Source organism: Anoplopoma fimbria, chromosome 20, assembly GCF_027596085.1.
Source record: "Anoplopoma fimbria isolate UVic2021 breed Golden Eagle Sablefish chromosome 20, Afim_UVic_2022, whole genome shotgun sequence".
Taxonomy (NCBI): domain Eukaryota; kingdom Metazoa; phylum Chordata; class Actinopteri; order Perciformes; family Anoplopomatidae; genus Anoplopoma; species Anoplopoma fimbria.
In genome coordinates this window covers 16,704,754-16,718,795 of record NC_072468.1, presented here as the reverse complement: position 1 = coordinate 16,718,795, position 14,042 = coordinate 16,704,754, and the positions used below count along the sequence as shown (strand labels likewise).

Here is a 14,042-nt window from a genome sequence, read left to right as displayed (position 1 = left end):
GAGTGGAGGAGCATGAGACGCCTTTTTTTCTCCTCAGTTTTGCATCGGTGATGATATTGTGTGGCCATCTTCTCATTTTAGCTGACAGTGAGGAGAGGGGACATTATTAACCCACCGGCTATGATGATAATTAAAGTGTCTGCTTTAACAGTACAGCTGCGGTGTGACCCCTATAATAAAATACACGCGTTTTTTCTTTTAGGTCTGTAGCTCCAACACAGACACTGACGAAGGCAACCACACCTTGAACATAAGACATGAACAATCACGAGCCCCCAGCCTTTAATTGACTCAGGGAACCGCATACATGTGGGAGCCTCATTACATCCCCACTGAATTAGATTGCTATGTATGGTTAATATATGACACAAAGATGACAGTAGGCCACTGCCTTTTAATTATAAGGGTCCAAATCCCTTATAATAAAGGCCATAATAAGACGGACACCGTTTTTTTCTTGGCCGGACTGCAGGTCACCTCGATGCAAGCCTCCCTAACATAAAGATCAGAGCAGTGTGGACGCCTCTAGTGCCCCACTACGCTTCATTTGTAGGCGTAATGCCACCGCATTTAGCTCGACCAGCCTAGCGAGGTTAGCCTGAAATATGACACGATGGGGTTATTACACTGTTAGATTAGATTAAAGGCAATTAAATGTCTCACCTTCAGGTTCCGCTGTGACTCGTTGGTAAGGCTGTGGTGAGAGGAGAGTCGGGATGAGGGTGTTTCGTTGGTATTTTCCTGCCTGATAGGTGTGTAGCCTACCGCATATGCGGCTTTTATCATTGCACCGCTCTCCCGTCGGAGCCGCACTCACACGTCTCGATGAGAATGGAGCAGAGAGCAGTGAGGGCAGGGCGGCGGCTTCAGCCCGGGGACCACACTTCCTGCTGGGAGACCAACCAGGCTCGAGAAGACGGTTTGTGGTCGAGCCTCAGAGAGAAACACCTCCAATAAAAACCTACAACCGCAGCAGTGGGCCCGCCTCATGAATACGACGGGAGCTTTCCGCCCCGAAGCTGGCATGACAGGGGAGCGGCGACGAATGGAGCGAAGTGAAGCGTTAGAGTCTCCACCCAGTAGCCAATGATAAGGGAGGAGAGGCGGGGCTTAGTGTGACTGACGTGTCGCTTGGCCAATCGGAGCGCTGCAGCAGGTGCCTGTGCGGCACTCTCGCGCTAGAGTAGGGAGATTTGCGCGCCCTTTGTTTACCACTCAGTGGAGGCGAGGGGCGGCAGACACAGATCTGGGATCGGATTTGTTCGAATCCCCAAACAAACACGACCGACGGTTTGCTTGGAATGATCTGACTCCAGGCGCGTGATTCGGATCATCCCAGAAAATCCGACTGAGCCCGAGTAACCGAGGAGCCAGGGTTCTAGGCTTTAGGTAAATATTTACACCAATATAAAATATGATACAGTCATAGCTTAATTTTCTCAAATGTTTCATATCAGCCACGATTCTAACTTTTTTTTTTTTTTTTTTTTTTTGCACTTTTGCCCATGCAATGTTTTTTTGCCATAACATATAGATTATAAAGATTAATAGTATACGGTCATTATGATTTTTGCACAAGGGATCTTCCGATTAGTCAACAGAGTTTTGCAGAAGTTTCAGGTCATTTTGACAACACAAATTAAATCAAAACTTAAACTGTCAAAGTTGTACAATTCTGTCATAACTAGTTTTATTTACATCAGAGGGGTTTAACATTTAACATTCTTCCGCTCCTTTCCTGTAAATAAATTGAATTTGTCGGTTAACGTTTAGGTTCAGGCTGTATTCTGCGACAGACAGGGCCAACGGTGTAATATAAAGTTGACTTCTGGGACAAAACAAGACTTTGTAATTTGGTTTGTGTCTATAAGAGTCTTAATATTTGTCAGACAGGAAATTGTAAGAGTGAGGACGTTATAAATATTATCTGCATCCCCTTGTTATTATACAATATTTTGTTAAAAAGAAAAAAAATAGAGCTCTTCATTGTAAATTCAAAAAAAGATATGATAGCAGCAATAAATTACACTTGCCATCTGGATGACATTTTTAAAATGCTCAGTAGATGTTCCCCAGGAGCTAAGGTACACGGAGAATAAATAAAGAAGCCACCAATAATTTCAATTCAATCCCCGTGTTTTATTTGCTCTACAACACAGTTCAGTTTCATTTGGAAGTGCTCTGTGCCTTAGGCAGTTCTGAAATAACATTTCAGTGTTAGAGGGTTTATCTTTCTCTTCAGAAGCTTAACATAGGAAAGGTAGTTACAGATTTTACTTCCAGTTATATGTATTAGTACAGTGTAGTATGTATTTTACACTATGTATATTATAAATACATATGATTTAAAACATTTGTGCACTGCAAGTGAGTCCTATACAACCAGGGAAATTACCAAAAAGTCCATCTGTCTATTTCTTTCTGGGTTTTTTAAAAAGTGCTATTGTAGTTGAAGTGATGGTGCAGTAAGTTCAAGTTACAAGTGGAGGCAGGGTGAATGACATGACCCACCATGCAGCCTATAAATAGAACATGGAAGCCAAAGGAGAAGTGTATGGGAGGACACAAACATGAAACAGCATTAACACCAATTGTAACATAATATGTTAACAATACCTCACCCCCCCACCATAAAAAAATCTTTCAATAACTGAAGTGAAACACTGCAACTGATGCTTTAAAGTTAGCATGTGCTGATCCAGCAACACCACTGTGCTGTTGTAGAGCTTCATTAGTGATATTAGCCTCCATATACTGCTTAAGTGCAAAGTACAAAGAACAAGTTCCCAGGATTATTGGTCGACACCTCACAATATCATGTTGCACTCCTGACACTGACTTACATTTACCAATACCTTCTATAATCAAACACTTTACCATCAGGTGGCATAATTTAAATCATGACAGGATCTAAAATAAACATTCCAAGTGCTTTGTAATATAACTACAAAGTGCAACTAGAACAGTCTACAATATAATACAGTGTATTAACAGTGCATGTTCAAATTGAGACTACCCAGTTACTGAGCAGATTCAAAGTATAGACATTTTTCTACTTAGAACAACATCCTGCATATTTAAAGTGATGAAAAAAACAAGCTTAAAGCACATTGCAAATGTGAAATGAACTGCTGCAGAAGAAGGGACAGTTTCAAAATATCTGGTTTGTTATGAAGGCACCACTCATTACACCGTTCTCACAATTTGTGAGAGAAACCAACTGTAACACATTAGAATTGGAGTAGGGTGTCACACAACTTTATGGGCCCAAAAATACTGAATAATTTATATGAATGTGGTGTAGTTTCCAGTTCAATCCTCATCCGTCTGTGCAGATGTTGACCGATGTTTTATTTCTCAGAGATGCAGAAATGGAAAGTCGTCATCACAACAACGCTCCCACTCAGTTCAGTTACGTTTAAGTGATGTTGGAGGTGAGTTTAGGCCTTGTGTGCATTAACTGAGTCACTGAGAAAAAACCCTTAAACCTTGGATTCAGTCCGAACCATTGTCAAAGTGCCAAGACACTCAGAAGATTACAATGTCATCGCTCAGTCGTGAAGTACTACAATCCAAAAGCAACAGAGCAAAACAATACAGTGTGGTTGATTTGAGCAACACGGGTCATGAGAAGATACTGTATATCCTAGTGCAAGAAAGTATGTATAGTAATTAGCTTATCTGGACACAGCTAACATCATCTGTCATTGGGTATCACTGCAGTAGTTGAGAAACACTACAATGCTTCCTCTGCCCACACGACATTCAACTCAAAACATAATGTTAGATTTAATGAGGCAAATGTTACAACCATTGAACAATGTTTTTGGAATAGAAAAAGAGCCAAAAAACAAACATAAGTGCATAACATGGAAGAGAAACTGCTTAAAATCGCTGCTAGTTTTCAGCAGTTTCTCCATGTTACTGTTGCTCTGCTTTTCTGCTACATTCTCAACAGCCCCCACCAAGCTCAAACCTTCACAAAATGTGCACATCCATACTTACCATACGTAAATAAAACATTAAAATTCAAAAAGTCAGCATCATTGTGGAATACATCCCTGAGTTGTACCTCAGAAGGTACACTACCTTCTCTTCATACAGAAGCCACCTCGACAAGAGGTACAAAGTGTCTGTTCATCAGTTGCGTGTTAGAGCCACCATGGGGTGCTGTTGTATATTCTCAGTCAGGCATTAGGGCCAGATGGGCGTGTTGTGGTAGCGATGGGCCAGAAGTGAGACTTAGCAGACGAGTTTTCAATGATCTTGAAAGATTGCCAGGACCAATCAGACAACTCTATCCAGTGGATTAACCCTTTATCTCAAAAAACCGACCCAAAACCTCCCACTTTCTCTCTATCTGTCCATTTCCCTTATATTTATCTGTGCAATTTTATCTGCATAGTAGTGGTTGTCTAGATCTTTTAAACTTGTCTCGGTACTTGCTCCTATTCTGGACTTTCTTTCCTGTCTAATCACTGTAAACAGTATGACTTCCTATCCTTTATCCTGACTCTATCTACTTTTAATCCTGTTTCACTTGGTCTGCCCATTCATACCAGCCTGTCCCTTTCTTTCTGCCTGTTCTTCCTCTAAACCTCTGGGTCAACTTCCTGTCTCTTTCAACTTTAGGCCTCCTAATCCACAGGTTCAGTTGTAGTGGAGCTGTTCTGCCATGGTTTGCCTTTGGGTCATTGGGGAGGGACACTCTGGGTCTTTGCCCGGCTCATCATCAGGGGAGACGAGCTGCAGAGCGACTTCGTTCTCATAGCAGAATGACGAGCGTGAGCTTTGAATGTACTTCTGCTCGGCCAGCTCTTTAGCACTGCATGAAGGTGTGTTAGGAATTTCATATGTCCGATGGAAGAACGAGTAGTCCACCTGGAAAAAGTGCAGAAGAATTTTAAAATACACATTATTAGAAGATAAAAGTCTATAGCCATGTTATTGGCTCTTTAAGGCTGTTTTGGCTATGCTTTGAGCTAAATGCTAACATAAGCATGCTAACATGCTCACAGTAATAACACCAACATGCTGATGTTTAGCAGATTATTGTTTACCATTTTCACTGTCTTATTGTAGTGGATAAGAATATTTTCTTTCATTTGCTAATAAGCTTCAAACAAAAAGAACATCTGATGGCTGAAATATTTTAACTTGATCCAAAGTGGTGGTGGACTAATCAACCAACATTTCCATCCCTAGAGAACACTGTACCATGGCTAAAAACACTTAGTATATGTACCCCTCCAAACTACAGTGAAGTATTGGAAACCTCTTCAGACATAGTATTTAGGGAAGGAAAGGATCTATATTTTTCTGTACATATCTCTATATTCTGACCTGGTAGCAGTCCTTCCTCTCAAAGAGCACTGGTTCGAATCTGTGTCCCCAGCGGATTTCAGAAGCCAGATAGGAGCTGCGGCACTGTGTGGTCATGGCTGTGGCCTCCACCATGCCCTCGAGTATGACCACCACCTCCAATTCAGAGTCATTCTCCAGGGTCTTTCGGTCAATCTCAAAGAAGGGTGACTCGTCGTTGATCTCGTGGACAATTGTGACTGGCGAGACCAAGAAGATGCGGTCCATGCCAGTGTCAAAACCCACGTTGATGTCCATATTGTCCAATGGGAGGAACTCTCCCTCTTCTGTCACCCTGGGCTAAAGTTGGCAATGGAGAGTAAAATAAAGTCACTATTTAATATATTAAACATACCACATTAGATGTTGTGATGTTGCAGAAGTGATTTTCACATGAGGGAAAATATTAATTGGAGAGTAGAAATGATTTACATTAGCTAAAGGCAGGCAGGACATGATCAAGTAAGGTAAAATGCAATTCTGGCTTTAAAATTCAACACAATTTGTTAGAAAAGAGGGCATTCATCTATCACCTTGAATATTGTAAAAGATGACACCATTTCCTAAGGTTATCTTTAGAAATTAAATGTATCACACTGACCCAAAAGCTTAGCATTTGGTTATTATATTCAGATGAATTTGACTATGCAAGTCTTTAGTCATACCACCCATGCATAGGCTTATCACTCACCCAACCCTTACTATGGAACAATATCCAGTCCCAGCATTTAGAATTGTATTTCTTTGATCCTCGTAAATTTAATCCCATCTGCCCTGTCTGAACTTTGATATGCTCATGCTATTAAGGGAGATCAAATTGTCTATGCTGTAGCCTCAATGTTCCTAAGATTTTGACCCTTCGGACAACTCAGCAGACACACATGTATACAAACACACACACACACACACACACACACACACACACACACACACACACACACACACACACACACACACACAGCATTGTTGACAACAAACCACCCACATAAGGCCAACCGGAAAGGTTAACATAAGCAAACATACAGTATAATCACCTAACCCACATACAACAGACATAAAGGAAAATGAGATGACGAAGGACAATGGTTCTCAGTTAAAGAATTGTGGGCAAGTTAATCCATGGTAAATCTTCCTAACCCCTGAGGGAAAATAAAACAAGCTCTCATTAACTACGGCCCACAGAATACAGGCCAGATGGTCTCAGCACTCTCTTTCTCTCTACTGCAACCTTTTTTCCTGTACCGCTAACACTGACAGTAGCAACCTATTTTTGGATTCAATCATTCTGTCTTACCATCTCTTTGACTTTTTCCTCAAAAACAGAAAGGGTTTTTTCTTTTATCATTGGCAAACGTTCTGACCTCCTTTTTTTTCTCTCATCATGGTCATTATCTATCTCCCCCTACTTACCTTCAGTAGTTGTGCTCGAACATGTGCCTCTACCAGGTGGCTCTTGCGTAGGTTGCCGACCCTCCACATCATGCAGAGTTTCCCGTCCCTCAGCGCCACCACAGCTGTTTCAGAGAACACCAGTGTCTCGTTGCGCTTCTTGGGCTTGGCAATCTTTGCCATGACCGCCCCGATGATGAAGGCATCAATAATGCAGCCCACAATGCACTGCAAAACGACCGCCATCACCGCCAGGGGACATTCTTCGGTCACGCTTCTGAAGCCATAACCGATGGATGTCTGTGTCTCCAAGGAGAATAGAAAGGCAGCCATGAAGCTGTTCACTTGCAGGAAGCACGGCTCCTCAACCAGTGCCTCTCTATCAGACTCTCCCCCTGACCCAGCCTCTCCTGATCCTGGAGAGGAACCTGAGCTGGGGGCAAGCCGAATGGAGAGGTCCCCATGCACAGAGGCAATCAGCCAGAAGGCAAATCCAAAGAGCAGCCAGGAGAGAAGGAAGGAGAGGGTGAAGATGACCAGCATCCAGCGCCAGCGGATGTCCACACATGTGGTGAAGAGGTCGCTAAGGTAACGCTGGCCCCTCTCGCTCATGTTGACGAAGGTGACGTTGCAGCGTCCGTCCTTGCCCACAAAGCGTTGTCGGGGCCTGCGGCTTGAGCGCCTGTGGCGCCGCCGGTTGGTAGTGGAGGGGGAAGAGAGTGAATCCCGGTCTGAGGATGAACGGCCTTTTCCTTTTCCTCCCACACTACTGCCTATTCCACTCCTTAGCCCTGAGCACATTCCTCCTGCTCTCACCTCGCCTTCTCCTGCGTCTCCCCCAACTCCAATTGAACTCTGCCTCTGTGCATTGTTGGTGTTGCTCTGGACAGGTAGAGTTTTGCCGTTCAGGGCATGGGTCGGGGAGAGGCTGGTTGGGGTCCCTGACCCCTCTGGACTCCCCCCTGCCCTAGCCGTATCAGCAGCGCTCTGTGCCAGCCTCATGACCTCCTCCTCGTCCACTGGCCCATCCACCACAGCACTGAAGCGCCGTTTAACACGTGCCGCTCCCATCATGTACTATAATGTGTCCTCTTTCTTACGATACTCTGTATGCCTCAGTGTGCCTTGATTTTATTGTTGATGAGGCAATTAAGAAACTTGACAGTTAACCAGGTGTGTGGTGCTAACAGCACAGTCAGTCTTTCAGTCCTTGTTAATGAAGAGATAATTTTTAGTCCATCATGGCCAATGGTAACCAGAGCATAATTTCCTCTGAGACCGCTGATTAGTCACTTATTTTCCCCACTTTCAATGTTGTTTCCCAGAAGAGTCTATCTTTTCAGTGATAATCCCTCAGCAAACAAAGTGGGCTTTCTCGAAGTAGATCCACAGGTGCATTCATTGACAACCAATGTCCTTAAGTCTTACCCACTACGTGAGTTGGGCTGGAAAGAAGGAGCAGCAGCCCAAGGAGTCTATTTCTGTGTCCCCAAGTTTGCAAGCATTATTTTGACAAGGAGTAGTAGGGCTGGATTGACTTCAACGGACAACACAAAAACATGCAGGTTTGGTTCCGTTTAGTTCAAAACAATCAAAGGGAAGCCTTGAGCATGGATCTATTGATAAAAGCTATAACTTGATAATGCAATGGAGTAGGAGGATAGAGACATGTAAAGAAAATACAGCTTGTTACAGGGTACCTTCTATAATACTTTGACAAGATGCATCAAAGACAGACAAATGCTGAAAATTAAATCAAATATGGGACGATATGATAAAAGCATTTCCAACATGCAGTCGTAAAAGAAAAAAAAAAGCATGCCAATTCTTACGGTCAAAGTTCCCTCCAGTTTCACCACCCCTTGGTATGGGCATGAAGAAACAAAGAATACGGTACTTTCAGTACATCAAACACTTACTGTCATCATGCATCAAAAAAAATTAAGTGAAAATATGCATTGGATGAAGCTTTCAATAAGTGTTAGGTTGCAGTTGTCACCTTTGCCCAACAAGAGGGTCCCAACTGAAAGAACGTTTTATTTGCCATTTGTTCTATCATGGCACTGCCTTAACAATTTCACATTTTCTTTTTAAGGGTGTGCACATCTGTTTGATGGCCATTGTCAAATTTGTTGAAGACTTGTTTTATTTAGTCCCTTAGATCAGACATACCTCATTACAGTTCAGCATTAGGACTGAGAAATCACCTATGCCTGACAAAAATAAGAAGAAGGGAAGAAAAGAAAAGACAGAGTTTATTTGATCTATCTCCAACAATACTTATGTTCTAGCTTCGAGTGGAAGATGCATATGGGGGAAACACAAGTCACAGGTCACCTGAGGAAGTTTTCTATATTTTCCGGAAATCCAGCTCCAAAGCAGAGAGATCAGATGAATGCCACAGAGGGAGAAGAGCTGAGAAGTGTTCAGAGCTAAAGTGGCCGAGAGTGTAACTTGTTGTTGTCTCTTACTCATCATATATGTTTGAATCAGACCACAAAAAAGCTACCTGAACATCAGCGAAAGTTTTCACAAACAATATAGAAGATTAACCTATGCCGATGCAATGTGAAAATAACATGTGGGAATAACTTTGAAGTGCACCATGAATACTATCTGAGAAATGTGCAAATATATCTGGAAATGAAAAGGTATGCCCGTAGAGTTAGTATTTGCCTTTCCCAACCATTTCCAGAGAACTCTACTGAATCCTGTCAAGTTTACAAAGCATGTACATCCTCTTTTGAACAGTAGACAGAAAGAAACCTTCAGCCTTAACCCTGCACTGTGGTGAGCACAAAGTGAACCAAAAAAAAATAGACAAGAGCTACTGCTCTAACTGTACAAATATAGAAAAAGCCATTTCATTCAGCCAGTAACAGCAGGGGAGAAAAACATCTACAACAAATGGAAATGGGGAAAGAGATCCCTCCTGAAGTGTAAGGTGACATAAGGATTCATCTTCGCTTTTGTGTTGACCTCCCTTTATGACTCATGCTCATGTAAAAGCATTGAGCTTTGGGGGTAAGTCAAGGAAAGAGTCTGCTGGTTTTTGGATTGTCTGTACAGAGATGTTGGTTGTCTGTTTGTGTATCCCTTTGCTTTAGGACCTTGTTGTTTAACACACCGCCAGTCTTGAAAGAAATGAGAAAAAAAAAGAATGTTAATTAAAAGCAAGGTAGAAATTACTAAATTGGACTGAAACAGATACTTTTGTTTAGTAGTTATCTTCTTTGAACAATAGAAATGTTTTAATAAAATCATTAAAAGCATATATTCACATGTGTATCAATTCCAATCTTAAGTAAGATGAATATGATGAAATTTTAAATGGATGGGCATCAGAAAATATTTGTAATGTACCTTTTAGGTGTCCCTCATGCAGTCCTTCAGTCGTTATAGGGTTATTTCAGCAGTCCAAATGATGTCTGTCACGACAAAGGGAATAACGTCACCCAGATGTCCCTGTGGAAGCCTGTGATGAGAAACAGAGACAAATAAATCGAGTCATTTTCCATTTTCACTTTTGAAAATAATTTGGGTACCTTTACAACAAAAACAGTGTCTGAATATGGACTGATCTACAAGGCCCTAATTTTAGGTCAGGAAACCAAGTGGTACAGGGTGAGTAATCTTTTATGAATAAGCAAGAGTGGATTAAAGCCAATAGACTGGAAGAAAAGGAGGGGATTTCCGGGGGCAAAGGTTGAGACTGGGATTCTAGTTCAGATAAAGGACTGAGATAAACCGAGACTCTGTGTAGGTTCAGGGTGAAGAGGTAGAATGTCTTGCTGTGGAGATGGTGATATGCTTTGGATTACAGCTGCGCTCGTGACTTTGATAATCTCACCGATGGTTTTGCTAATCCTTTGAGGCCTTACGTAAGAGCCACTATTGCTATTGAAGGTGGCAAGAATATATATATATACAAACAAGCACAGGATCTGTAATAGCATTTACAGGATTGGGGATAATATGTGTAAATATGTGTGAAAAAGTAGTATAAATCACAGAATCTAAAGTCACCCTTGTAAATATATATTTTTACCTTGAGTAACTATAAACTATTCCATACTTTGCTTCTTGCGCCATGCTTTTGCTTTACTTGTGTGGTTGACCATAATGCATATATTGTGTTATACCCTGCTGGCTGAGAGCAGAAATGACTGATTTCATACATGAAATGAATGTATAACTCTTCAGATCCATCTCTTATGCTATCCTTAATTTGGCCCCAGCATTGTGAAAATACGATTAAGGTGAAAAGAACGCGCGCCGGCCCAGGATTTAATAGGTTCCACCAAAATGTATAAATTTGATTAGATCAAATTAACTACTTAGGCTTGTATTGTGCTGTTAAAGAATTGAAATAGCAAAAAAATATATAAAGATACCTTTCAAGAAATTGCAAATGTTGGAACAATATTAGAACTGAACTCAAACTGAACCATGTGGGCTTTTAATGTCTTAATTTCCACAAAATACCAAAGACAGACTTTTCCAGGCTTGTGTTGCTTGATGTTAATGAACAAATGCGTGATGAAGCAGTCCTGACCTTGAGGCCTCTACTGCAGCTCCTGCCAACTCTACCAAATGAACACGCTCTCACACCTGCTATCTCTGTGATTGGGTTTAAGTGTCGCTAGACAACTGACGACAGCAGCCAGAGGAGGTGATGAGGGAAGTGTGTGTGTGTGTGTGTCTATAGGCAAACCTTATCCTTGTGAGGTGGCAAATGTTTCAAATAACTTCTCATAAAAGAACATGCCGGGCTGTCTGGGAAAACTGTGCATGTGAAGTTGTTGCTTCACACTGTCAGAGGAGCATCAGGTCTGCAGTCCTGCCTTATATGATAAAGGCTGAAATATGTGATGGGACCTCTGTTTGTGGGTCCCTTAAACAAAGCCCAGCCTCTGATACTGTACTGTAGGAACAGATTATAGGTTATTCATAATCGCTAGTCACTTGAGTCCAGCAAGATAAATACTATGACGTTCGAGTCTTTCTGCCGCTGTATTGACCTAACAATCTCCTAGCAATTTACTTATTACTTATAATCTGCAGATTATAAGTAATAAGTAAATTGCAGCTCTGAAACCGGTCTATAATATGTTGTGTAGCTGCAAACTGGAATCTAACTGATGATACATAATAATACACTAGTTTAGAAGGCAAACTACCTAGATTTTAACATAGAACCCTGTCCATGAAGTAAAACCAGATGCATTTGAAAGTGACACAGCACACAATGTATAAAGAATTATACACATTTGTATAAAGTACAAACAACATGTATATACAGTAACTACAAGACCTTCCAGGGTTGTTTCAAAAAGCTTGAAGAAAAAGAGCTACGTTTCTCTTTCAAGTTTTTATGATATAAGTCTATATAACTAATTACCATTAGTTATATAGACTTTTTTGGGGTCAACAAAGGGATTGGGGGCTAGCTGGGGCTAACACTTCTATTAAATCTATCAAAAGCCACTCTGCACTCTTGTACATGTACATGTATATGTAGATACATCTAAATAAATTGAACAACATCATCAGCATAAAATACTACCATATGGCCAAATCCTATGCAGAGTATGTAATTCCTCCAATGCAGATAATGGTTCCATGGCAATTGCAAATAAAGCATTGACTGGGCAGCATCCATTGGCAAAATGATAACCTAAGCCAATTATTTAAAACATAAAACAGCTAATGTGCTTTATCATCCAGGGCTTTTGGATTCTTTTTTAAAATAGCCACTGATGTTTGAGCAAAACTGACCACTGCACAGACAACGTTGTTGAAGCCAATCTAATTGTATGACAAGTCTCACTGGTTTGAATTAGCAGGGATTCTTAGTATTACAACAAAACATTCACATTATTCCTCTTTCACCACCAATCTTTTTCACTGTGGGTCTCCTTCTCTCTTTCTCTCTCGATAGCACCTCCCCTGTCCTCTTTCTATCCAGATTATCTGACCATATTAAGGTGTTATGTGGCCAGATTAGATTTGGACAGAATATGATTTCCGTGTCATTGAATAAGGCACTGAATAAGTTCTTTATTTTGTCACTCTCCTTACCAACCGTGTCACACATCATCTGTCCTATTTCCTGTTCAATTGCTCCAAAAACAAAAGTTTTAGTTAAAACAATGTTCACAAAATAATGTTGCTCTTTATGGCATATTTCATGCATTATTACATTTGATAGGATGGTTCTATGAGGGGGAGTTTAATCAACACTGTGGACGCAGTTTATGATGAAAAAATAACTCAAAAGTGACGCTCTACTTTGCGATGCCACAATGAAAATGTGAGACATCAATACTTGTCATTGATCAGTGGGGGTTAGAAACCAGGGCACAGACTCGATCTCTCTCACAGTGTCACATGGCTCTCTGTCTCAGGCCTATTCGCTACATTTCTTTAATTCTTTATCATTGTATTAAACTTATTTAACATGGATTTTAATAATGTTTAATGTGTACAAAGGGGCTACTGCAACAGCTGTCACAGCTGTGCATATCAAACAAATACCCTGCAGTGACCTTTTGCTGAAATCCTATCTGATCAATACAGTTTTAGTGGAGAGTTGATCTGGTGGCACCACTCATACGCTGCAGGAACTGCAGCACCCGAGACCAACCACATAATGGAGTTATGTCAGAACTGGACTGATCAGATGGTGTTTATATTTTAAAAATGTGCACATTTATATATTTTTAAAACTTTGAAGTTGATGGATCATTCAATTTTGCATGTTTTAGCTTGTTTGTTATGAACTGCATATATTTTTAGACAGTTTTTTCCAGACAGCCACTGGTTTTAGTTTGATTAAAATCTAAATACATTTAGAAACCCAACTTGTTTAAGATAAGCAATCAAACAAATGAAACACAATTTTTTTGACTAAATGCTTTAGTAGGTCTTAATTATAAGTACCATAAAAGCATAGATGAATGCAAATGTATTTCAAGAAACAAAGAAAATTATAATTTGGTTAGTTTGTTACTCCCTTACCGTAATCATCACAACTACATGCCTCACCCAAAGACTTACCCTAACCTAAACCTATCTATAACTTGAATCCTAAACCAAATACGAACCCTCAAACAGCCCTTTGAAGGTCTGTCCTAAAGTGAGGACTGGCCATACTCAAATTGGTCCTCACAAAAATAGATGTACAAGTACACACACGCACACACACATCTGATAATAAGCACAAGTGTGGTGTCATATTGGCACTGTGCCTTATTCCATCTAATTGAAACTTTTCTGCCGCAGTCCCTCCC

At 40.9% G+C, this 14,042-nt stretch overlaps 1 protein-coding gene across 1 annotated transcript; it reads right to left on the bottom strand.

The window, feature by feature from the left end:
- Positions 1-4,650: 4,650 nt before the first annotated feature.
- On the bottom strand, positions 4,651-7,824 carry kcnj14 (potassium inwardly rectifying channel subfamily J member 14). Its single transcript, XM_054621033.1, has 3 exons — positions 6,772-7,824; positions 5,344-5,661; positions 4,651-4,881 (listed from the first exon to the last, which is right to left on the bottom strand). Exons 1-3 carry the CDS (start codon positions 7,822-7,824, stop codon positions 4,651-4,653), a joined length of 1,602 nt encoding a protein of 533 aa, XP_054477008.1.
- Positions 7,825-14,042: the final 6,218 nt, after the last annotated feature.

Bases quoted from the DNA above. Each gene is read 5' to 3' on its own strand.
- kcnj14 (XM_054621033.1), bottom strand. From the start codon at position 7,824: ATGATGGGAGCGGCACGTGTTAAACGGCGCTTCAGTGCTGTGGTGGAT. The intron at 5,662-6,771 runs GTAAGTAGGGGG...TGCCAACTTTAG, and splicing joins TTCGAGCACAACTACTGAAG to CCCAGGGTGACAGAAGAGGG. The intron at 4,882-5,343 runs GTCAGAATATAG...CACTTTTTCCAG, and splicing joins AGAGGAAGGACTGCTACCAG to GTGGACTACTCGTTCTTCCA.